Here is a 22,883-nt window from a genome sequence, read left to right on the forward strand (position 1 = left end):
TTTAAGTTCAAACATTCAAATTCATCTGCTTTTCCCCCTTCAGTCAATTCAGTGCTTCTGCAGAGTTCCTGGGGTGTTATTCAGAATCACCTTTACTGACTCATTTAGAAACAGCTTCTAATAATTCATCCCAAAAACCTGATCATGAACTTCAGAATGTAAGAAACCTTACCACCTCTCTAAGGGCCTAATCCTCAGCTGGTGTCACTCCACTGAAACCAATGGAGTGATGCTGATTGACACCAGCTGAGGATCTGAACCTACCACAACTGCAACAATAAAACTTCTTAGCAAGCCCCAAGGATCAAACCAATGTCTCTGAGTTTCTGACCTCAGTATGGGGAGACTGAGGAAGCTCTTTAGAGACATGGGTGAAATCAATCACCCTGCAATGTGTGTCAGTTCTGTTTATTATTTATTATAATAGAGACATTCTAGATGTTTTAGAAGCTACTGCTATTGGGACCTGATCCCAAGCCCAAGGAAGTCAGTGGAAAGATTACCATTGACTTCAGTGGGTTTTGTGTCAGGCCCCTGTGTCATTGCAAACATTTATGCATATGCTTAACTTTATGTACTCTGAGAAGTTCCATTGACTTCAGTGGCTTTATGGGGGCAGCAGGGCTCGGGCAGGGGGCAGGCAAGATTCAGGCAAGCAACAATGCCAGATGTGGTGAGAGGTGCAGGCCCTAAGGCCCTCCCTGCTGCACTAGAGCAAGGAATGCTGGCGAGCGATGTATGATTAATTTCACCCACAGACAGGTGTGCTCACAGGGCGTGTGCCTTTCATCTGTATTTCCTGTCACTCTTCTACTTAGCTAGCTCCCCATCTCATCCACCCTTCATTTGTAATTGGCCCAGGACAGCCCAGTTCTTTTCCCCCCTTAGCTTAGGAGGGAGCTAATCTTGATTGCCACAAGTACTCCTTTTCTTTTTGCAAATCTTGATTGTGAGCATATTCATGGAGCAAGCTTTTTACAAACTTAGGGTTTAGAGAATGCTTTCCATCCTAATTCTGACTTAATGTCAGGGGATGAAATCCATGTGGTTATCTGTGTCTGATATTCTCAAATTGTCCTAGATTGTCTCTTCCTTTGGTAGTTGAACTCCCAGCACCTGACCTGGGCTCCCCCCCACCCCCCGGGTCAGTTAGAGTAATGTAGATTCAGTAGCTATGGCTAGCTCCATGCTGGGAGGGTATAAAGTCCAGTGTAAGTGCTGAGCCGTATTCTCGAGGCTTCAGAAATACTGGTAGGTTCTGGGCAGTTCAAATGAGTCCATGTTGAGAGAGTGATCCCAACCTCTTCTGTTAAATCTGTTGTCTTTAGTTCCCCTGAAGATCTCAATTACCAGTCTGGCCTGCGAAAGGGAGGAGTTGTTCTCTTCAGTGTCCTGACTTTTCAGATCTCCCTGCTTAATTCAGGTTTGTAAAATCATCATGAAAACTTTACTAGCCCAGGCAGAGCAAACTACTTGTTCCACCTGACCAAGGTGATTGGCGTGGGGAGAGGGAGGGATTTTGTTATTCGAAAAATATAAAATGGCAAGAATAGCATCTCAAGCTGAGTCTTTATTACAGACGCATGAGCAAACTACTCTTTAAAAACCCTCTAATATGGAAAAAATATCTCTGTAACGCTCCTCACTGGCTCAGTGACTTCAGTGCAATACAGGAAACTTGAAGAGCTTCAGTCGCTTATTTTTCTTCCTGCTCCTGCTCTTGGTTTGGTAACAAAAAGATGCATTTTGCCCGATCTGCCATGTTCATTCCTGTAGGTGCTATTTGGTGCCCAGGTGGAGTCCATTCTAGAGCAGAATGAGTTCATCTCTCCTGCTCCTGAGTCCGCGCTCTGAAGAAGAGAAACCCGTTGCTGTCTTGTGGGGTAAGGGTACAACTGCGAAGGGGTGAGCAAGATGACGTGTTCCCTGGGTTCACAGAGCTGTTTGTGTGCTGGTATCTGCCAGCAAAACGGGGGAGGAGTTGATGGGCAGCAGGTGGGGTCCCTTGTGAAGAGGTTGCAGAAATACTGCCACAGGATGATTTAATAAAAGGGGTGGGTGTGAATTTTCCCCGCCCTAAGGGCAGTGGATAATTTCCATCCAATGGCGTAGACTGCATTTCCCCCTTACCTCTTCCAAGTGGGGCCTGGGCCCTACCATGCCGCATTGTGATCAGAGCAGGACGTGCCTTCCCTGCTAGCCTCTGAGCAAACTACCCATCTGTGCTGAAGGAGAGCACCAGCCCCTGTGATTAGGCGTGAGCATTGCATATGCAGTCATGCTACAAATATAAGTTTCCCCCACCCCCGCATTTCCTTTCTTCAAGTCTCCAAGCAGTGCGCAATATTGGCTTGGTGGCTCTTGTTGACTTACTGCCTAAGTACGTGCTTAGCTGCTCCTTGAACTCTACTGGCCTCCTGAGGATTCAGTTTTAGCCCTGCCTTTAGCTGCTGTACAGTGCTTCTGGCATCTGCAGCACTTAGCTTCCCAGGATCAGTGCTGCTAACTTCATTCCAGCTTCTTAAATCCAGCCTTAAATCCTACTTGTTTTCTTTGGCTTGGGCTGAATGAAATGACAAAAACCAAAGCACTGGATACATGGTGTCCTCATTAAGGCACTGGATACATGGTGTCCTGCATGAGAGGAAAGTGATCAGGAACAGCCAGCATGGATTCACCAAGGGAAGGTCATGCCTGACTAATCTAATCGCCTTTTATGATGAGATTACTGGTTCTGTGGATGAAGGGAAAGCAGTGGATGTATTGTTTCTTGACTTTAGCAAAGCTTTTGACACGGTCTCCCATAGTATTCTTGTCAGCAAGTTAAGGAAGTATGGGCTGGATGAATGCACCATAAGGTGGGTAGAAAGCTGGCTAAATTGTCGGGCTCAACGGGTAGTGATCAATGGCTCCATGTCTAGTTGGCAGCCGGTATCAAGTGGAGTGCCCCAGGGGTCGGTCCTGGGGCCGGTTTTATTCAATATCTTCATAAATGATCTGGAGGATGGTGTGGATTGCACTCTCAGCAAATTTGCGGATGATACTAAACTGGGAGGAGTGGTAGATACGCTGGAGGGGAGGGATAGGATACAGAAGGACCTAGACCAATTGGAAGATTGGGCCAAAAGGAATCTGATGAGGTTCAATAAGGATAAGTGCAGGGTCCTGCACTTAGGACGGAAGAACCCAATGCACAGCTACAGACTAGGGACCGAATGGCTAGGCAGCAGTTCTGCAGAAAAGGACCTAGGGGTGACAGTGGACGAGAAGCTGGATATGAGTCAGCAGTGTGCCCTTGTTGCCAAGAAGGCCAATGGCATTTTGGGATGTATAAGTAGGGGCATAGCGAGCAGATCGAGGGACGTGATCGTTCCCCTCTATTCGACATTGGTGAGGCCTCATCTGGAGTACTGTGTCCAGTTTTGGGCCCCACACTTCAAGAAGGATGTGGATAAATTGGAGAGAGTCCAGCGAAGGGCAACAAAAATGATTAGGGGACTGGAACACATGAGTTATGAGGAGAGGCTGAGGGAGCTGGGATTGTTTAGCCTGCAGAAGAGAAGAATGAGGGGGGATTTGATAGCTGCTTTCAACTACCTGAAAGGGGGTTCCAAAGAGGATGGCTCTAGACTGTTCTCAATGGTAGCAGATGACAGAACGAGGAGTAATGGTCTCAAGTTGCAGTGGGGGAGGTTTAGATTGGATATTAGGAAAAACTTTTTCACTAAGAGGGTGGTGAAACACTGGAATGCGTTACCTAGGGAGGTGGTAGAATCTCCTTCCTTAGAGGTTTTTAAGGTCAGGCTTGACAAAGCCCTGGCTGGGATGATTTAACTGGGAATTGGTCCTGCTTTGAGCAGGGGGTTGGACTAGATGACCTTCTGGGGTCCCTTCCAACCCTGATATTCTATGATTCTATGATTCTATGATTAAGCTCTTGACTGGCGTATCTATGTATGAAGGTCCGTTAGGATTGCAACTGCTAGGGAGGGGAATACAAAGAGCTATTGACTCTTTCCAATACTCCAGCTTGTATTTTGCAAGTTGGGGTGTTGGGAATACAGCCCATAAGGAGTCAATAACCTTTCAGAGCAGAGTTAGAGGCGAACCTCACTCCGCACAACAAACCGTATTATGATAGGCTCCAGTCCAGCCAATCCACTGTGCTGGATGCAGGGATTCCTGGATGGATTTCTCTGGTCTGTGTTCTCTGGGAGGTCAGACTAGATTATCACAATTGTTCCTTCTGGCCTTAAAGTTTCTGCCCATGGGAAATGCCTGTCTATGTCTCTGACCTGTGGCATGTGTGTGTTCTGGGACTAGAGGGATTTCTTTGCTCTAGAATTTCCATTAGCAGCTGCAGTTTTTCTTCCTGTATCTTGCAGGGTTTGTTTGGGGGCAGTGATGCTCCCACAAATCCAGCTGTGTTTTTCCCAATAGGCTGTGAACTGAACACCAGCACCAGGAGGTGTGTGGTGATGGAAGAAGATGACTTCTTGGAACACCTGGTCTTACTGAAAACTGTAAGCCACGTAACTTGTCGGGGATCCCCTCTGACATTGGTTGAAATTCTCACCTTGGGTTACACTGGTGCCACTCTCTCATGCAGACGAGGCTTGAGGGTCAGTCTGAGAGGAGCAGTGCTGGGTGGGGAGCTCTGCTGATCTCTCAAGCATTCATGGCCTTGACCCCAAGCCCAGCAAAGGTGCCATGCTCTGAACACAGACTATGTTTTCCTTTCCTGGGTCTCTTCAGGTCAGGGTGAAAGCACTCTGGGGAGGGAGCAATCCTGGGGGAGACTTGCTCCCCCTGCCCAGGCAGAAGAGAGGGTTTCAGCCCCCAGGACTTTAATCAGCTCCGAAATCCCAAGCAAACATTTAAATAACACCTTTAAACGCTGCCTGGGTGTGGCCTGTGCTGTGGCATGTTGGAGGGGAACTGGCTCAGTGAATGTGGGGATTGCTGCCGGTTTTTGCTAGCTGGCAATGAGGGATGGCACTGACGCTGCTCAGGGCACACTGGACGGGCAGGGAGGCAGGCTGGCTGGCTGCATGGGGATTAGTCCACAGCAAACCCAGCTTCATGAGGATCCATTTCATTCCACTGCTGCAGATCTGTCTCAGTGCAGAGGCCGAGGATGAACCGCACGTGGTGGCAGTAGCTTCAAAAAACACCTACGGTGGCAACAGGCCAGTGCCCATCGCTTCACTGAGACTCTCTGTCCTACCCATGGTAACTCCTGGGGGAAACCTGCTGCATGAAGCCAAGAGATTGACACGACAATCCCCAGAACAATCTCTGCCCAGCAAGCAACTAATCTGGGGGAATTACAGTGTATGCACATGCCCTCTCGGATGAACGAGCGGATTGTTTCTCTCTCCTTTGCCTGGCATAGCATTCCACTGTACACATTATGGTCCGTTCAACCTCAGATGAAATGTTAACACCCCAGCTATAGTGACTGAGAGCCAGTGGGGCAGGTTAGCACTCAGGCTAGGAACCAGGTGCATCTCAGCTCTAATGGTGATTCTCTGTAGCCCTGGTCAAGTCACTTAGTCCACATTTGGGACAGAGCATCCTATGGGAGCTGCCACCTCTGAAAGTCAGCTCTCAGCAAGCTTTCCACATGTACAACACACAGAAGTTACTTGTCCCACAAAGTTGCTGTGCAGGTTAATTTGTGAATGCTCCTCTCCCATTGTGCAGACCAACATGCATGGCAGAGACGATCTATTATTGTTATGCAGGAGGTCAGACTAGAGGATCACAAATAGTCTCTTCTGGCCTTAGGATCTAAAACTGACCAGAGAGTAGAAAGACAGAAGTCCAGAGACAAATCAAAGCTTAAAATTAAAAAGCGCATCCCTGTAAATAGGACACAATCCGATCTTGACTAGAAACATCTGTTTTTGTTTTACTCAAGGACTCATTGATAGCGCTCGTCCTGATTTAACAAAGGACTGGGCTAACTTTCAAAAAGAGCAACTGTGCTCTTCTTTGGGGCTACCTCCCATCCCCTGGCCTGCTTCGCTTTTCTGGTCAGCCACTGAAATTGGATGTATTGTCTTTGGCTGGCTGGGTTGTATTTGTAAATTGCTAGAGATCTTCCCAGCTCATGATGGGAGTAAGGACCTATATACATTTTGCTGTCTAATGAGACCCATGTATGAAGCAGATGCTTGGAGCTAAGCACGGAGTTCAGTGAAAGGTAATACTGTCTTTGGAATTAAAACATCTCTGTGCGATAAGTTACTTGATTGTTTAGGAACTGCTCTGAACACACACCTGCTGCAAGCTGCCACCCATGGACCGGAGTCCTTATGCTAACGATTAGCTGAGACATGCACTGGAATTCAGAGAACACCTTCTAGTGCAGCTCCCCCTGCCAGGAGAAAAAGCAGGTCAGAAATCCCACGTCTTCCTGCTCTGCTCTCCATATCCGCCAGTGGCGAGTCAAATAAGTGTAACTTATCTGTCTTCTTATGAAGACAAAATTTAACACATCTACTAACTCAGCCAGGAAAACAAACTCTGAGCCTGATCCAGTCACCTGGCCATATCTGCAGGGTGCTGAAAGCATAGTCTCTGTGCTGTGCAGTTTGGCTGTGACTTGGCTGTGGCATCTGTGCATCCGCCGCATGCCATCCACACCTACTGTACTGTGTGTGTGTGTGGGGGGTGTCTGCCTCCAAACTTTGCCCTCGGTTACACCTGTGGGACCCCACTGATGTCAGTGCAGTTGTGGGTGTAACTGAGGGCAGAGCTTGGCTTGAGCATCAGCAGGTGCTTCTTAAAGAATGTGTAGTGACCGGGGGGTCCATGTAAAGTCCATCTGCTCTGGAATGCCCCCACCAGCTGGCTTTGCTTCAAGTTCACTGAGTCGCTCCCAAGCCAGATTTTCTTCTCAATATTTCAGTGATTCTGGATTTTTTTTTAATTGTTTTGTTTCAGATCAGTCTTGATGGCTTTGAATTTATCCCTCCTGTTGCCTTTGAATTAAAGTCTGGAACTGGGCCGGTTTATCTCAATGGACAACATCTGATCTGTGAGTAAAATTGGTCCTCCAAGTGCCGGCACTGCTTAAATGGAGGGAGTGTTTGTTTGTTTGGGGGGTCAAATCACAGCACTGGGAGCCAGGCCTCCTGGAATCTATTCGCACCTCTGACACTGACTTGTCTGTGGCCTTGAGCAAGTCACTGTGTCTCCCTGAGCTTCGCAATCTGCGACGAAGAGTGAAGAATGGCCTAGCAGAGGTGTTGAGACTTGATCTGTTCATCTTTATGAAGTGCTCTGGAGGTATTATAAAAGAGAAATGATCCATAAAAGTCTGCAGCTCTCCCCACTCCTCTGCTGCTATCCTCTTTCACTGGCTGTAGCTTTCCCTTTTCCTCTTCCTCCGCTGTCCATCTTCCTGGCACAGAAGTCTCGGTGTAGTTCCCTACAGGGGTGTGTGTGTGTGTGTGTTTACACAATGTATTTCTTGAGCTGCAAATTTGCAACCAAACCTAAGGCCTCCTTGTGTGCAAAATAGGGGATCCTCTACAATCACCTGCTTTTTGTGAATGACCTGAAGTAATTTGGCACAGCACCCTAAAGAAACAACGGACATTGGTGGTGGAGGTTTTTGTTGCCTGTAACGTTGCAATTCTCCCTTCTTTCCAGTGGAAGATGATGCCAAATGCGAAGCCAGAGGAGGATGGCTAGCAGAGGAGTCGTTATCTTTGGCGGTAGTGGAAGAAGATACAGTAACTAAATTTAATTCTAGCTGACTTCAATATGGTTTGTTTTGTATTTGGTGTAAATAAGAGGAAAAAATTAACAATCTCCCAGCTTTTCAAAGTAGTTTTAACCTCTTTCCAAGAACTTTCTTTTTGTTCTCATTCCAATCTGAGATACTCTGATCAACACTTTTTCTTTCTTTTTTTCATGCGACACTAAGGAGAAGCTGTAAATATCTTTGATTCCATGGACAGGTAATGAAAATGACACACCTCTGCTCCAGCAACAGCTTCTAATGTTGGGCAACAACATTGCTTTTAGATGGCTAACCTCTTTGGTCTCTTTCCTGTTAGGTCTCTGAAATGTTTGCTCCAGGTATAATGGTCCAGTCAAGCCCCTCTCCAGTGTGTTTAATGCCTTTCTACTATGGCAGCAATAGATCCATGGGTCAGGATGTGCCAGTGATTCGTGGAAATCTAGGACTGGGGAAGGGCCAACTAGGTTCCATCTAATACAGGATTATTCCTACAACACAGCTTCTCGTGCTGCGTCCAGTCCACTTCTTAACTATCCCAAATGACTGGGCTTCCAGCACTGGGCTTAGGAGGCATCTCGTTGTGGGGGGAACACTCTGCATTTCCCTTTAGTTTCATTTCCTTGCCTCCTAGTTGTTGCCCCTTCCTATGCCTTCGTACGCTCTAAACAGTGGGCCGCTGCTAGTCCCACCACTGGAACAGCTCCCCGGTTTGGAACGCTCCAGCTACTTTGTCCTACCAGTTGCAGGCTTCCTTTGGATGCTGGTTGGAATGTTAGACTCTCCAAAGCTCCCATTTATTCCTCAAAATAAGTGGCCGTCTTTCCAAAAGGACGCGGCAAAGCCAGCGTGTGTTGGGTGCTGAGCTCCTTCAGAAAATCTGGCCCTTCAATCAGGGCAGGTTCCAGGAGGAGGTGCGACAGGGTTAGGGAGGGTTAAAGAGCCCGGCATGACAGGAGGAACTCCTGCATTGGTCTGGGCAGGCACCTAATCCAATGGTCCTCTTCTGGCTCTCCCATTTTGGAGGGTGTGCAGCTGGAGGCATCATTGTCCTTCGCCTGCCTTGCTTCTGAGCTGGCTCGTGGCCCTGCTGCAGAGTGAGTTCTGCCTTAATGCTCTGCTTTCCTCCCAGGACAGGTCTGCTGAAGCTGTCCAGCCCCCTCCCGCAGTGTGTGTGGATTGTACCAGCAGGACTCTGCCCCTGGAAAACTTCAGACTCTAAGCCAGGCTGTACCGCCCTGGGATGGTTTATCTCTGCTGCGGTAAAACTGCTGCATCTCCTCCCCTCCAGTGGCCTCTTCTTTTACTCATTAAACTTCCTTTGTTCCCTAAATGGCTCTGTTCTGGAATGTGTCCAGCTGTGCACCCACCCAGCAACCTTTGCCTAGACCTTCCTTAATCAGCAGCGAGGAGACTGCCCCCTTCCACGACCCAGTGAGGAGGATGTGGGGACTGCGAGGAGGATGTGGGCACTAGGTGTGGTGGGGGTGGGGTAGAATCCTCCCTAAACTGCAAGAACTTCATATTGCATCTCCGCTAGGGTAGCAGGGGAAGCTGGGTCTAGCATTGTGACTTAAATGCAATGTCAATACTTCAGCTGCCTAATGCCTCTCCTCCAAGCTTGCGCTTTCTTTAATGTCTGCTTCCCCGTTCAGAATAGTCCCGAGGCCAGTGTGTGGCTGCTCACTTGAAAGGTGACAGAGCCTGTTCAAATCCCTTCTCCCCCACAGGAGAAGAGGGGACTTGAACTGGGGGGTCTCCCATTGCATGGGGGAGTGCCCTATTCACCATTCTAACAGTTATAGAGAGCCGTGCCTCCTCCCTCCCCTGGCTGTTTTGTGTGAACTTGTCTGAGGGCCCCAATGCGTGGGCCTCAGGTGGTCTCTGAGCTTGCCTGCTGGATTGGGCCCCTGCATGCCACATAGGCAGACGAACTCCCATCTTTCCTGGCTTGTGACTTGGGCTGGGGCTGGGGTGGGAGGCAGGAGTCTGGCGCCTAGCAGGCTGCAGCAGCGTGCATGCCCCAAGGAAAAAACACAGGTGCTGAGTGAGCTGAGGCAGCAGCTGAGCAGATCAGTGGATCACAGAGGTACCTAACGATGGGACTTCGGCACCAAGGCACCTTCCTGGATCGCACCCATTCTGCCTGGGCCCACTCGGAACAGCTGTTTCCTGGGCAACTCCTGTCCCAACATTCCATTGCCGGGCAGAGCCTGGGGTTCTCCTGGGGGCAGCTGAGTGACCCTTTGGGTGCAAGCGAAGGACCAGCGTGAAACCTGCAGGGTCCTCTTGCCGATGTTGGGCCATGGCCGCTCTCTCTCTCTTCCTTGATGTCCCGCTCATGAGGGAAGCGGACCGGCTCCTGGATGCCTACCAGGAGGATCCATCTCCAGACAAGGTGTACCTTGACCACTGGGGTAGGTCCTGCTGGTTGGCTGCCACACACTCTGGGCTGCAATCTTTTCCCCACTGGGCACAGAATGTCATCTGACTGCAGGGGAGCCTAAAACATGGGTCTGTGGTCAGCATTCACAGCACCACGCCTCTTCTAAGGGCATTGTAAATTCCGGCTTAAGGAGGCATAACCATGCTAGCTCTGATCAAGCTGCCATGCACAGCAGTGTGACTGGCAGCAGGGGTGAGCTGCCCCTCATCTCAGCTGGGGACATGCTTGGGGCAGCTAGTTCCTCATGCTGCTGTGGCCACATTCTCTTTTTAACACGTTAGCTTGAGAGCTAGGAATTACACCCCCAGCTTGCAGTGTAGACAGACCCTGAGTAAGATTTCTGGCTCTAACGGGCTGGAGCTAAGTCCTGCCATGGGAGTCTGGGTTTCTTTTCTCTCTGCTGTGGCTGGATCACATTTGCTTGCTTTACCGAACAGAGGGGTGAAATCCTGGCCCTGTTGAAATCAATGGGAGTTTTGCTGTTGACTTTAATGGGGTTCAGGATTTCATGCACAGTATATTAACAACCAAGGTGACAAAACCTCCCTGGGGGTGTCACCCTTCTGCCTGTGACACCATCACCAGCCATAATGACAATCAGGAGGAGGCATGAATTAAAATAGGCCCCAACTCATGCTCCTGCAGCTGTGCAGTACAGAGTGAAGTCAGCAGTGATGAAGCCCATGTACAGATGGGGCAGAGAGGCAGTGTAGGAAGGTGACTTCTTGTACAGCCCCTTGTCTGATTCCGGCCATGCTGTAAGGATTGCAAATGTCTCTGGCAGGTAGGGCAGTCACAAGTGGTTTTCTCTTGTTAAAGAAAAAGCCCCCTTAAAAATGCAATGAAATAAGTTATTGCTTGTAGACCTGCGGAGTCCTGCTAGTGAGGACCTGCTGCTGGTCATGTCTTTGGCTGTGGGTACCTTGTCCTGCTATCTCTGCAGTCACTGCCGGTTGCCACTAGTGCGATCAGGCATTAACCATTGTCCGAGGAGCCATGGATGCCTGTGCTCACAAACCCTGGTACCTGTGGGTTGGGGGTTGAGATTCTCTAGTGCATATGTGGGAAAAGGAGAAGCTGGAACTGCTGCTGTCTGGGTACCTTCTCGGCGGCTAAGCAAAGGCCACAAGTCTGCAGTGCTGCAGACATGCACCTCCCAGCAGCAGTCGGGTCATGTACAATTTTACTTAAAGGAAAGGATTTTTTAAAAAAAACTAGCAAACCGTGTGTGTCTGGGACAGTGAGGCACCTGTCACCCATGGACAGCTTGGCCCGCTCTTTCTTCTTGCAGACTGCCAGACTGAAACTGGCAAAGTATGGGTCTGCCCAACCGTGAGACAGATCCTGCTGCAGATCGCCAATGACCCAACCCTGGACCACGAGTACCTCCCAGTGCTTGGGTTCCCTGAGTTCACCAGGGCAGCTACCGAGCTGGCGCTTGGCAGGGAGAGCCGTGCTGTGATTGAGAACAGGGTATGGACTCTGCAAGCTGCTGCTGGATGCTGAAATCTTTGAGTTTGGAAAGACCCCCCACCCCACCCGCAAGAGAAACCACCCAGCTCTCCCCCACCCTCTACAGACAGGCAAACCCCATGGACCCCATGCCTTAAATCTTCTGAGCCCCTGCTCAGTACTTCTCATGGTAACTTATGATGACTTCATCAAGCCTCTCAGAAGCAGCCTGCCCCATCTAGCCCCATCCCCCCTCTGCTAGGGCCAGTCCACACACAGGTTTTTGTACCACTCTAAGTGTCAGTGAGTAACCACTATGGTTACAACCATACAGATCCCTAGAGTGGGTGCGGTTATACTGGGCAATGGCAGATCTGGCTGGAGCTACCATAGACCAGGGCAACAACTCCACCAGGGAGCATAGCCAGTTCCCGCCATTAGCTGCGTGCCTGTCTCTCAGACACCAGCCCCGGTAACCCAGATGCAATCCCTTTAATTCAACTGTTGGTTTCCTGATTCCTAAGCCCTTAGTCTAACCAACAGTCAAGTTGCCTCCAGGAAAATATCCACTGTGCTGTCATCTCCAGGCAGCTTTGCATGGACTTTAAAGACCCTGGGACTCTTTTTGTAAGACCTGGGGAGAGAGGAGTGCCAGTGTGCAGTTGGACAGAATGTCCACTATCTAACTGTGGTCTAGTTAGTTATTGTCCTGGAAGGCTGGCCTTCTGGTGGTGGTGCTGGCCTGGCCCTCGGGAGACCTGGGTTTGATTCCCAGCTCTGTTACAGACTACCTGTGAAAAGTTATTGCATCATTCTGTGCCTTAATTCCCCATCTGTAAAATAGGCCAATAATCCTTCGGTATCTGTGTTGACTGTAAGGTCTGCAGAGGCGGGTCTCTATCTCACGGTTTCTTGGTGTGTCACCTAGCACAATGGGGCTTTCAGGCACAACCAGACCAACATTGCTAAGGAAAAGGTCTCTGTGTTTCAATGGTGGGTAAAAATGATTATTCTGAGTTATCTACAGTTTTAAAAACACCTCTCCTAGACTCTAGGCTCATTGACACAACTGGAAAACCACAGTTTCCTACAAAACCAGTTCTGATTGGAAAATCTTCCTCCAACTGAGATGAAAAACAACATTGAAAATCATGGCAATTTTTGTGAAACTATTTCTCCCCCCCTCCTTTCTGCTGTCTGCATCCTTTGTGAGGGGTCCTCAGTGCAAGAGATGCTCTAAGGACAGAAGCTGCCAGCCAGGGTAGGGCTTTTCTGTCTAGTTTGGCTTCCTGGCGGAGGATGTACATTGTCCCTGTCGAATTGCAGAAGCATGGTCTATGTCCTGCATGAGGCGGTGGTAGGGTCCAGAGTAGGCTAGTTTGAATGCGTGGGACGGGGGCCCGTGTACAAAGGGATATTCTTCAAAGCCCTGCGCAGCACTGCATGCCCTCAGGTGGTGTCATTATAGCTTGTCTCTCGCAGATATTTCCAGTAATGCCTTGTTCTGGGGGGATCGTGTTCTAGTTTACTAGAGATGCAGCAGCCCTGAGACATTTGGTCTAACAGGCCGGTGATGTAATAGATGATGCTCTCTTGTCTCCATGTAAGTCAGGCAGGTGGTGTTCACACAGTAGGAGGGACGGGAGCTGTTCGAATTGGAGCCGAATTCCTCCAGCGCTGGTACAATAGAAGTAGCCCGAGTCCCATAGCAGTTTATATTGCCTTGCCGCAGTGGGGTAAGTCATGTATGCTTGAGCCCTGGTTCCAGTATTGCTCTATATGTGATACGTGGGACAGGCCAGTTCGGTAACAGGGTGAGCACAGGGTGGTCGTGTTACAAAGGAAAACCAAACGGCGTTTAACTGTGCAACAGCAGCTCTGAAACTCAACAGAAACTCTCAGCGTGTCTAACGATCTAACGACCAGGTGCAGCGAGGACAGTCCCATGCCTCGTTTAATGCTCGGCCTCTCTGCTGAGCCTGCTGGTGGTTGTAACCCCTGAGACACGGTGTGTAGCTCGGATGATCCCCAAGGGGCACTCCTCTCCCATCTGTTTTAAGCCTGGGAGCAGGCGATATTTTGGTGCGTACAGGAATCCTGCTCAGCACTAGGAATTTGGTTTGGGTTCCCCGCACTTTTCCCACAGCTATTGCTTTTCTCCGCCTTGCTCACCAGCAGTTTGAATGAAGTCCCTGGGGGTGTTAGCTCTTCACATGAGAACGACACTATGAAGAAATCACAGGGGCACCGCTGGGTCCCGGATAACAGCTTCTAACTCTTGGACTACAGTGAGCACCACGAGAGAGCTCATAAACTATTTCCAGGGCTAGTACCCAATCCTGTCCTCTACACCCCTGCTCACCTGCCCGGTTTATGTCCCCACAGACAGCCTCCGGTGTATATTCCAAGATGCCGGCTTTACAGAGATCCGGCCATACCATTACTGGGACACTGTGAGGCTGGCTGTAGCCATAGACGACTTCCTGGAGGTGCTGGAGGTATGAAGCTGGCTGGAGCTTTGCAGGTGCCTCTCGCCCTAAACCCAAGTCTAGTCACATCTCGCAGCTGCTCAGTGGCCGCCTGGCCTGACTACCAACAGCAGGCAGCCCATGCTGGCAGCTCAGGCTCTCTCTTGCTTTTAGAGTGCCCCGGACTGCTCCATAGTTTTGCTGCATGCTCCCGAGGAAACTGGCCTGACTCCCAAGCAGTGGGAAGAAGTTGCCAGGGTCATGCGGGTAAGTCTGAGAGCAGGGGCTTTTCTCCAGCTCCTGTTGCCACTGGCCCTGCCTACCACGCTGGACAAAGTCTCACTGTGTGCTCCGTTCCCCACTGTGTCCCCAGAGGAAGCGCCTCTTCCCCTTCTTTGACGTCCCAGCTCAGGGGCTGGCCTCCGGAGACCTGGACAGAGATGCCTGGGCTTTGCGACACTTTGTGGCCCAAGGGTTTGAGCTCTTCTGTGCCCAATCCTTCTCGAAAACCTTCGGCTTATACAGTGAGTCCTGGGCTCACAGCCGCACACGGGGGAGAGCCGGGATGGGAGGCGGAGGGGAAGCCTTGACTTTCTGAAGCAGGGTGTTTAATTTGGGCGGCTTCTCCCCGCCACTCTCCCCGTGTGGCCTCAGGTGCCTGCTAAGAGCTCTCTGAGGCCGGAGCTCAGGAATACAGGATGGTCCCGGCTGGCTCGCGTCTCCAGCCCCTCAGGGTGATGCCAGCAGGGGCTCCTGTGAGACAAGGGCCAGCCTGGTTCGGTTCTAAGGATGTGTCTACAATGCAGCCGGGAGGGTGAATGGCAGCGGATGGCGACATACCCCGGCTGGCTGAAGCCCGGGTAGTTGGGTACCTGCCCTAAGACAATGCTGGACCCCCGAACAGGCACTAGGGGTCGCTGCAGACAGTGGAAAGGACACCTGGAGTCTCAGAGAGCAAAACTGAATGAACGGGCCCCCTTCCCACAGCAGGGGTGGTGTGTGTGGGCTGGGGGACGGTCCACGGGCTGGAGGGGGCTGGGGCTGAGAAGGGCAGAGCCTAGGGTAGGGCTGGCTCTGGGGACAGGGAGGGGCCCTTTGCATGGGGGGGGCACGTCCTACCTGCCACGCTGCTCTTGTCACCTGGGCAGATGAGCGGGTGGGGAACCTGATCGTGGTGGTGAGGGACAAGGAGACGCTGCTGGGAATCCGCTCCCAGCTGCAGAAGCTAGTGATGGGGATGTGGTACACTCCTGCTAATTTGGGAGCCCGGGTCATCGCCACGGTGCTGAACAACCCAGCCCTGCTGAGCAAGTGGTAAGGGGGGGAGGGGGCGACTGCTGCACCAGGCCAGATAATCCACACGCAGTCCATGCTTTCCAGCAGGACACTAGGGTTACAGCCTTAGGCAGGCCCAGGGCCCCTTTCATTCTGGAGCAGCCTAAGGTGCTTTGCAAATTGCAGCCAGCTCTGGGGTGCGGGGGGAGGAGACACTGGGGGGAAAACCCCTCTAAGGGAATTCCTGACCTATATCATCCCCTCTGGCCAAGTATGGTGCTGATGAAATCTGCCTCAGTTTCCCCTTCACTCAGGCTCCCTTAAAAAGCCCACATAGTTCAGATATCCTGGGGTCCAGTTTATTACATCCTGCACAAAGTCTTTCAAAATAGAACTCATACTTTCATCCCAGTGCCCACCTGGGCAGCCCCTCCGCCCGGAGCGTCTGCCTTCCTTCCACCATCTCGTGCCTCAAGCCCGGCCTTCCCTGCTGGCACCTTCTCCCTGCTGCCACAAGGCCCTCCAGGGCCCTTCTTACTTCCTGCAGGGTCTGCAGGCAGATGCCCCCTCCTCTGCAGCTGTCTCTCCCTTTATAAGACCCAGGTGCCTTCCTTAAGCCCCATTGGGCTGCAGGTGATCAGTCTGGGTGCACTGAACCCTGCTTCCTTTCTTGCAGGGGCCAGTCACCCTGTGACAAACCCCTTCTGTGACTGAAAGGGCCAGTCTGCTGTCTACCCAGAGCAGCCAGGACCTGCCTCACCAGACCCGGACAGGTCGTGTGAGCTGGGGTTGGGGAATTCAGGAAGACACACACCCCCCGCCCCCGCCCAGCCCAGTGAAGCCATTAGCCCCTTGGAAGGGGAAGTCAGATCCCTGTAACCCTCCTGCTGCACCCTGCAGGAAGCAGAGTCTCCAGACACTGGCGGAGAGGATCATGCTGATCCGGGAGAAGCTGAAGGAGAAGCTGCGGATTCTGGGTACGCCTGGCTGCTGGGAGCACCTCACGGCCCAGTCAGGGACACGCAGCTTCACTGGGCTGCTCCGTAAGTACCCGCCTGCCCCTCCTCCCTGCCGCCAGAGTCCTGGGCAACTGGGTGAACCTTGCGCTCCTCCATTCCCTGCTGTGGCAGTGAGCCAGGGCGCTGGGAACGGCCTTTCATCCTCAGAGGCTGGGCAGCAGCCTGTCCTTGCTCCTGGTGGGGCATGAGTCAGTCCATCCTTTGCTCTTCTGTCACCTTTTCATTGCGGGTGTATGGGAGAGGTAGCACCTTTGAGTGATTTGAACTGCCGCACTCCCTGAGTGGTTCTTTTCCTCACTGGACACCCGGCTCTCACCTGTGGCTCCGAGGAGTTGTAAGCATGCGACAGCGGCCAGACCCCGGTAAACTGCCTTGGCGGGTGGGCTAAACCAGGGGAGGGTAACCAGCAGTGTGGAAACTGACAGTGATTTAGGGATTGCCCTCCCAAGCATACAAAGACTGTTCTGGTAGCCAAGGTGAAGGAGATTATATATTGGTCCAACGGCTTGAAAAGCAACATCCTGTGGAGGGCGAAATGGGGCACTGCAGAAGTCCTGGCTATCCACTGCAGCTAAAGCAGCCTCCAGCTCTAACAGTCTTTGTCCACTGAGCCACGCTTCATCAGCCGAGAGAATGGGATGGTCCCAGTGCAATGACTCTCCCATTTTAATTCACCTCACGTACACGTCATTCCTGCACATCTCTCTCCAAGAACAGCAATAAAACCAGATGATCTTGAGAAGGCTGCATTAAGTAGATCAGCCTGGCCACACACAGCACTCAGAGCTTTCCAAGCCTTTGAAGAGGACAGAAGTCACCAATTGTTAGCTGCAAGGGGAAAGCGTCTCACTTACGGCTACAGCTACCAAGACGCTCACCAATGACTTTGTCTGCCCGATCTGCTCACAAGCACGCGCGTCACGCTTTGGACTCCAGAATCCACAAAAAGAGAGAGCATGAAAACGTCGTCGTCGAACTGACGGACTACACAGATCCCTTCTGAGCTGAGCCCTTGGCTCTGCAGGGCTGGTATGAGCTGGGTGTGGGGATCCATGTTCATCATAGCCAGGCTTCAAATGTTGGGAGCTTCGGCATCCTGCTGTGGTCACTTGTCAGAGGCTCGTCAGGCTGGGGCCAGGAGTCCTGTGCTGGGCAGGGCAGGAGTCCAGGCACAAGAGCCTTTCTCGTGCTGGTACAATATTCCAAAGCCAGCTGGAAGCACGCAGCAGAGTTTAAAAGCCCTCCTCTCTCCAGGCACTTGTATGACCCCATCACCACAGTATCTGAGTGCCTCCCAACCTGTCATGTGTTTGTCCTCCCAGCCCCTCTGGGAGGCAAGGCAGTGCTGCCATCCCTATTACAGAAGGGAGCTGAGGCCCAGAGAGACTAAGTGACTTGCCCAGGGTCAAACATGAAATCTGTGGCAGAGCGGATAATTGGATCTGTGTCTTCTAAGTCCTAGGCTAATGCCCTAATCACTGGACAATCCTTCCCCATCTCTTCCCTCCAGGGCAGGACTAATGCATACCGGCAGGTGAGGGTCTGTGTGTGGGCGGGATTGTGCCTATGCTATGGTGCTCTTTGGGTAGAAGACTTCAACGCCCAGGGCTGTCTCCTCTTTTTGCTGCTGCTTATACTTAGTATTTCCCAAATACCTTCCAAAAGGAAACCTGCCTTCCTCAGTGTCCCCATCCGTAAACATGGGATAATACCACTGAACACCTGCCTTTGTAAAGCAGCCATCACCTCTCATCCAGCAGGGATGGGAGACTTCAGCATTCATTAATATTTGCAAAGCACTCCAAGGAAATGCGCTGCTGTTAGAGTGTGAGATCAGCCTGGCAGGGACTGTGTCTCTCCGTGTGTCTGGACAGCACCCAGCACCGGTGGGGCCTGATCCTGACAGGGGCAGGTGGGCACCCCTGCAGGACAAATGAATAACAAGCAAACATATGTGCTCACCATTATCATTGCTGTGTCGAAAAATCTTTGCTGTAGCCAGGAGGGCTTGCAGGGAGGGCCCTGCAGCCGGGGGGAAGCTGGGGAGAGGAGGGCTTTGGCCAAACCTCTACCCAGCCTTGGCTCTGGGTTTCAGCTGGCGCGAGTTCTTCAGGACAATGCCTGGTCTTGGTGGCTTCTCCCTACTCATGGCAGTGAGACCATGGCCGCTGCAGGGGGGCCTGGTGGAGACCAACCAAAACCCTCCCTAAGCAGGAAGAGACCCTCCAAAACATGGACCCTTCCAAACTGGTGCACATGGGAGACGTTTGGGGGTGGTGGCAGGGTAAAGCAGTGGTGTTACGCGATCCCTGGTGATACATAGCCAGGGCGTTTCGCCTGGCCTTTTCCCCCAGTAGAGATGACTGCTGGCTCAGCTGTCAGAGTGATGTTCCTTACTTGCTTATTGGCCGGGGACGCTTGCCAAAGGCTTCCAGCCCCCAAGGGGAGCGAAATCCCTAGGCTGGGATGGCTAGTGGCTAGGAAATACCTACGGAATGATTGGAGGGATGTGGCAGCATTGTTCCCTATTAGGTATATTGATTTCTCTACGTTTATTTCTCGCAGCTGACAGATAACACCGCTCAGAACTGATAGTGCGGCTAGTGCCTCGCATCTGCAATGACCCTGCCCAGACCCTCTCTCCATGACCTGGGAGGGAGGGCAGTATTTCTAGTCCCATTTAACGGAAAGGGAAACTGAGGCACTGGGACTTGCCTAGAACCCCTTGACTCCTGTCTCCCGGCCTGTTCTTAGATCACTCGGCCATACCCCAGCTCTGGGCTCGGGATCGTAGGTGACTAATGAGGCTTGTGTCTTCTGCTAGCGTCCCAGGTGGCTTTCCTAGAGAGGCACAAACACATCTATCTTCTCGGGAACGGCCAGGTCAGTGTCTGCAGCATCAACTCGCACAACCTGGATTACGTGGCCCAGGGCATCAACGAGGCCGTAAGCGGCAGGGCGGGCAGGGCGCAAGGCCTGAGCTGGGCAGAGATGGAGTGAGAGCGTCGTGCCTCACACAACCACGGTGGTTTTCGGTACTGTGGGTATTGAAGGCGCTTGGTGCACAGACAGCCCCGGGAGCACAGAGCGCTGACTGAATAAAGACAATAGGGAGAATATCGGCTCTTTGCCTTGTTCCAACCCTTCTGCCCCCGCCCCTCAGAGCACTTCCCAGGCATGAATACAGTGAGCGGCACGGGGGGACCAGAGGCACTGAGACGGGAAGTGACTTACCCAGCAGCTCAGTCCCAGGCCTGAGAAGAGAGCCCGGGCCCTGCACGCTGGGTCGGTGTGCGGGTGTAATGAGGGGCTGGTTTGTTACGACATCCCTCCTCTTGTGCTCGGGCTCCCTGGGCGGCTCTGCCCACCCGCACCTGAATAATTTTCTCCCTTCGTTCACTGCAGCCCCCCATGCTAATCCCCAAATCAAAAGGAATCTCTGCTTCCCCTGCCCAGTCAGCTGGCGAAGAGCACGGAGCCAGCCCTGTGATGAAAAGGTGGATGCACAGGAGAGGAGAGGGAATTCAGGCACTTCCAGCCACACTCCAAAGGGTAGCAATCCCTGCTGGACAGGGTTATTAGCCTTGAGGAATGTCTTTCTGGGAAGTGCCGATGCCTTGTGATTAGTGCAGGCAGCAGAGAGACCGGCTCCTCAGGAAGCTGCCTGGCCTCCCACCCAGGCCCCAGCTGTTCAGAGAGTGCGGCTGGATGGGTCCTCTTCCCTCGCTGAGGACTTGCGGGTGAGACCAGATGAGCCCTGAGAGCTGGCCTTTTCTGCAGACTCCTCAGCTGTACCCATGCCCTGCAGCAGGCGTTTTCATTAGCCCCCTCATCCAGCCTAAAGAGCGTCCCAGCGAGGGGGACAAACTCTCGCTGTAGGTGGGGTTTCTGATGACCCACTTGGCCAGGAGGTTGCTCTGTGAAAGAGTGCTCTCTGTCCCTTGCTAGCTAATGGTTGTGTCTCCCACCCATCGTCATAGAGCACGGCTCCAAGGAGGCTGAATGCCCCTCAGAGCCCGCCCTGAGCCATGGGTCCTCCAGCTCAGTGCTCAATAACCTCTCACCTTGGCGGGGCAAAGGCCCACGCTCCCCTAGCATGGATTATACCTGCTCTTCCTCTGCCTGTGTTCTGTGGCTTCAGCCTCCAGGAGCTGCTAGCCCAGCTCCCTCCACCAGCACAGAGCGTCTCTCACAAGCCCTGGGCAGAATATGCCACAAGAGAGATCAGTAGATTCAGATCGACCCCCTGAGCAGCAATCGAGAATTACCAGGCGCTGCTAATCAGGAAGCACCACTTGGAGAACGAAAAGCAAAGGATGCTCTGCTCCTCCCTGCTGTGTTTGCAATTAGACAAAACTGTCACTCAGCTTTTCAGGTTTCCAAAGCACCAGGCATCCCACCGGGAGCTGGTGTGCTGTGGGCATTCCCAGCCTGGCTCGGGGGCCCAGCCAGCTGCGTTGTTACTGTGGGTCTGTAACCATTCCCTGCACAGCTTCCCTCCCTCCACCCCAGAGCCCGGGGGTGAGGAATCCCGTCTGAGGCTGATTACATAGCCCTGCCTTTGGTTGTAATGGCTTCCGCTGAAGGTAATTTCAAGGCAACAAATTGCTTTGGCCTGAAGCCAGAGGATAAGTGGGGGAGAGACAGGGCAAGAGTGAGTGGCCCTGCCACCACACTGCACAAAGGCAAAGCCGGAGCCTCAAGTTGCTGCAATCTGCCTCCTGCTGAGGCGCAGGTCACTGGAGACTCCATCTGAGGAAAGGGAGGGCAGGAGTCACTCTAACTCCACAGTAAACTTCAGGGAACGCCTGGCTGGAATAGAGGTAAGGTCCTGTCGACATGAGAGGTAGAACCATGTTTCCAGCGTGCTCTGTAGCCCTTGGTGTGGCTGTATTTGTCAGGCAAGGGGACCACACGCTTCAGGTGCTGATGATCCAGAGCAGGTTAGGAGATGTCACGTCCTGCATCCCAGATCCGTTCTGTACTGAGGGCCATGGCTCTGTTCCTGTGTTCAGGACCCTATAGATCAAACACCAGCTGCTGCCTTTCCCCAGCTCCCATAAGAATAGCGGTTCTTTATGGGAAACATTTACATAATACAGGCTGAAATGCTCACTCAGCTGATGGGCCACAGCAAGACAACAGGAGCCCAAACAATGAAAAAGCCAGGAGGAGAGGGGAGAGATGAGGAATTAAAATTCATGAGTCCTGTGGCTGCCCAGAGCTGGACACGAAGAGGAGGATGAATGCCCCCTTGTGCCTCTGTTCTGGTTATGTCTATGCACAAGGACCATTACACCCCATTTCCCCCTAGCTTGTTATAGTATCAGTCCATCAGCCTTTATTGTGTGATGCACAGAGGAACGATACTTTCACCTTGGTTTCAGAAGCCTCCCTCCCAGATCTCTGCTCTGTCAGAGCCTTCCCGTCTGTACAGTCCTCAGCCTGCCCCCTTTGATCCATTAGGAGAAAAATATGTGCGATGAGTCACTTCGTTTGGATACGTGCAGGTGCATTAATGATCTGCCATGAGTAAGGTGAAGGTTTTGTTAGGGATAGTTTTAGTAACAGTCACGGACAGGGCACGGGCAATAATGAAAATTCATGGAAGCCCGTGACCTGTCTGTGACTTTTACTAAAAATACCCATGACAAAATGGGTAGCCTGGGGAGGGGGGAGCTCCAGGGTCCCCCTCTGCTGGTGGCTCCAAGCTTTGGGGGTCCCCCCACTTCCTGCAGCGGCCAGGAGCTCTGGGAATCCCCCCCCTGTGGTGGCCGGGAGCTGCAGGCGGCAGGGCACCCTGTAGCTCCCAGCCTGCGCTGGCTGAAGTCACGGATTCCATGACTTCCGTGACCTCTGGGACTAAATCGCAGCCTTAGCTATGATAACCCCTTGGGAGATGCTTTAGCTGATCTAGTTTCTCTTCTCTGCACTTGATGACTTCATAGGGGGAGGGACAGGCAGGACATAGTGGCCTTTAGAAACTGCATTCTGTGCCAGCAGGAGTCGTGTTGGTGCTTTAATTGCTGCCTGACAGATGTGCTGGGAAAAACTGCATCTCCAGTGCTGGCCCCTGACCCATGCTCATGCCCCAGTGGAATGGCCCGTGGTAGCTATTTATGCTCTGCTGATTGCTGGACTACCCAGCAGCCTGCTTGGTAGAGATGCAGTGGGAGCTCAGCCCCTCTGCAAGCCAGCTGCAAGGTGCCAGAGGATGCTGGCGCTGCCAAGTCAAAGGGGACAGCAGAACGAGGAAGCAAGATCATGGGGTTGCAGTACCAGCATGCTACTCAGAGATCTGCATCCAGTCCCCTGCACTGCTGCAGACTCCCCATGTGATCTCATGTCACCTCTCTGTGTCACTTTCTCCATCTGTACAATGGGGCTAATACTCCTAGTCTCTTGGGAGTGTTTGTGAGGCCAAAACCATATGTAGTTGAGAGTTGCCCAGATACTACAGTGATGGGGCT

General features: G+C 52.1%; 2 protein-coding genes across 2 annotated transcripts; both read left to right on the plus strand.

Annotated features, from left to right (window-relative positions):
* The first annotated feature begins 1,816 nt into the window (after positions 1-1,816).
* LOC140903444 (nucleoplasmin) lies at positions 1,817-7,769 on the plus strand. Its single transcript, XM_073324743.1, has 5 exons — positions 1,817-1,883; positions 4,441-4,523; positions 5,113-5,232; positions 6,952-7,045; positions 7,663-7,769. The coding sequence occupies exons 1-5, from the start codon at positions 1,817-1,819 to the stop codon at positions 7,767-7,769; spliced, it is 471 nt and encodes a 156-aa protein (XP_073180844.1).
* A 2,289-nt stretch (positions 7,770-10,058) lies between these two features.
* Positions 10,059-19,413, plus strand: GOT1L1 (glutamic-oxaloacetic transaminase 1 like 1). The gene is made up of 9 exons (XM_073324745.1): positions 10,059-10,170; positions 11,491-11,672; positions 13,264-13,387; positions 14,037-14,149; positions 14,294-14,386; positions 14,493-14,643; positions 15,268-15,433; positions 16,295-16,437; positions 19,238-19,413. Exons 1-9 carry the CDS (start codon positions 10,059-10,061, stop codon positions 19,411-19,413), a joined length of 1,260 nt encoding a protein of 419 aa, XP_073180846.1.
* Positions 19,414-22,883: the final 3,470 nt, after the last annotated feature.

Source organism: Lepidochelys kempii, chromosome 26, assembly GCF_965140285.1.
Source record: "Lepidochelys kempii isolate rLepKem1 chromosome 26, rLepKem1.hap1, whole genome shotgun sequence".
Lineage (NCBI taxonomy): Eukaryota > Metazoa > Chordata > Testudines > Cheloniidae > Lepidochelys > Lepidochelys kempii.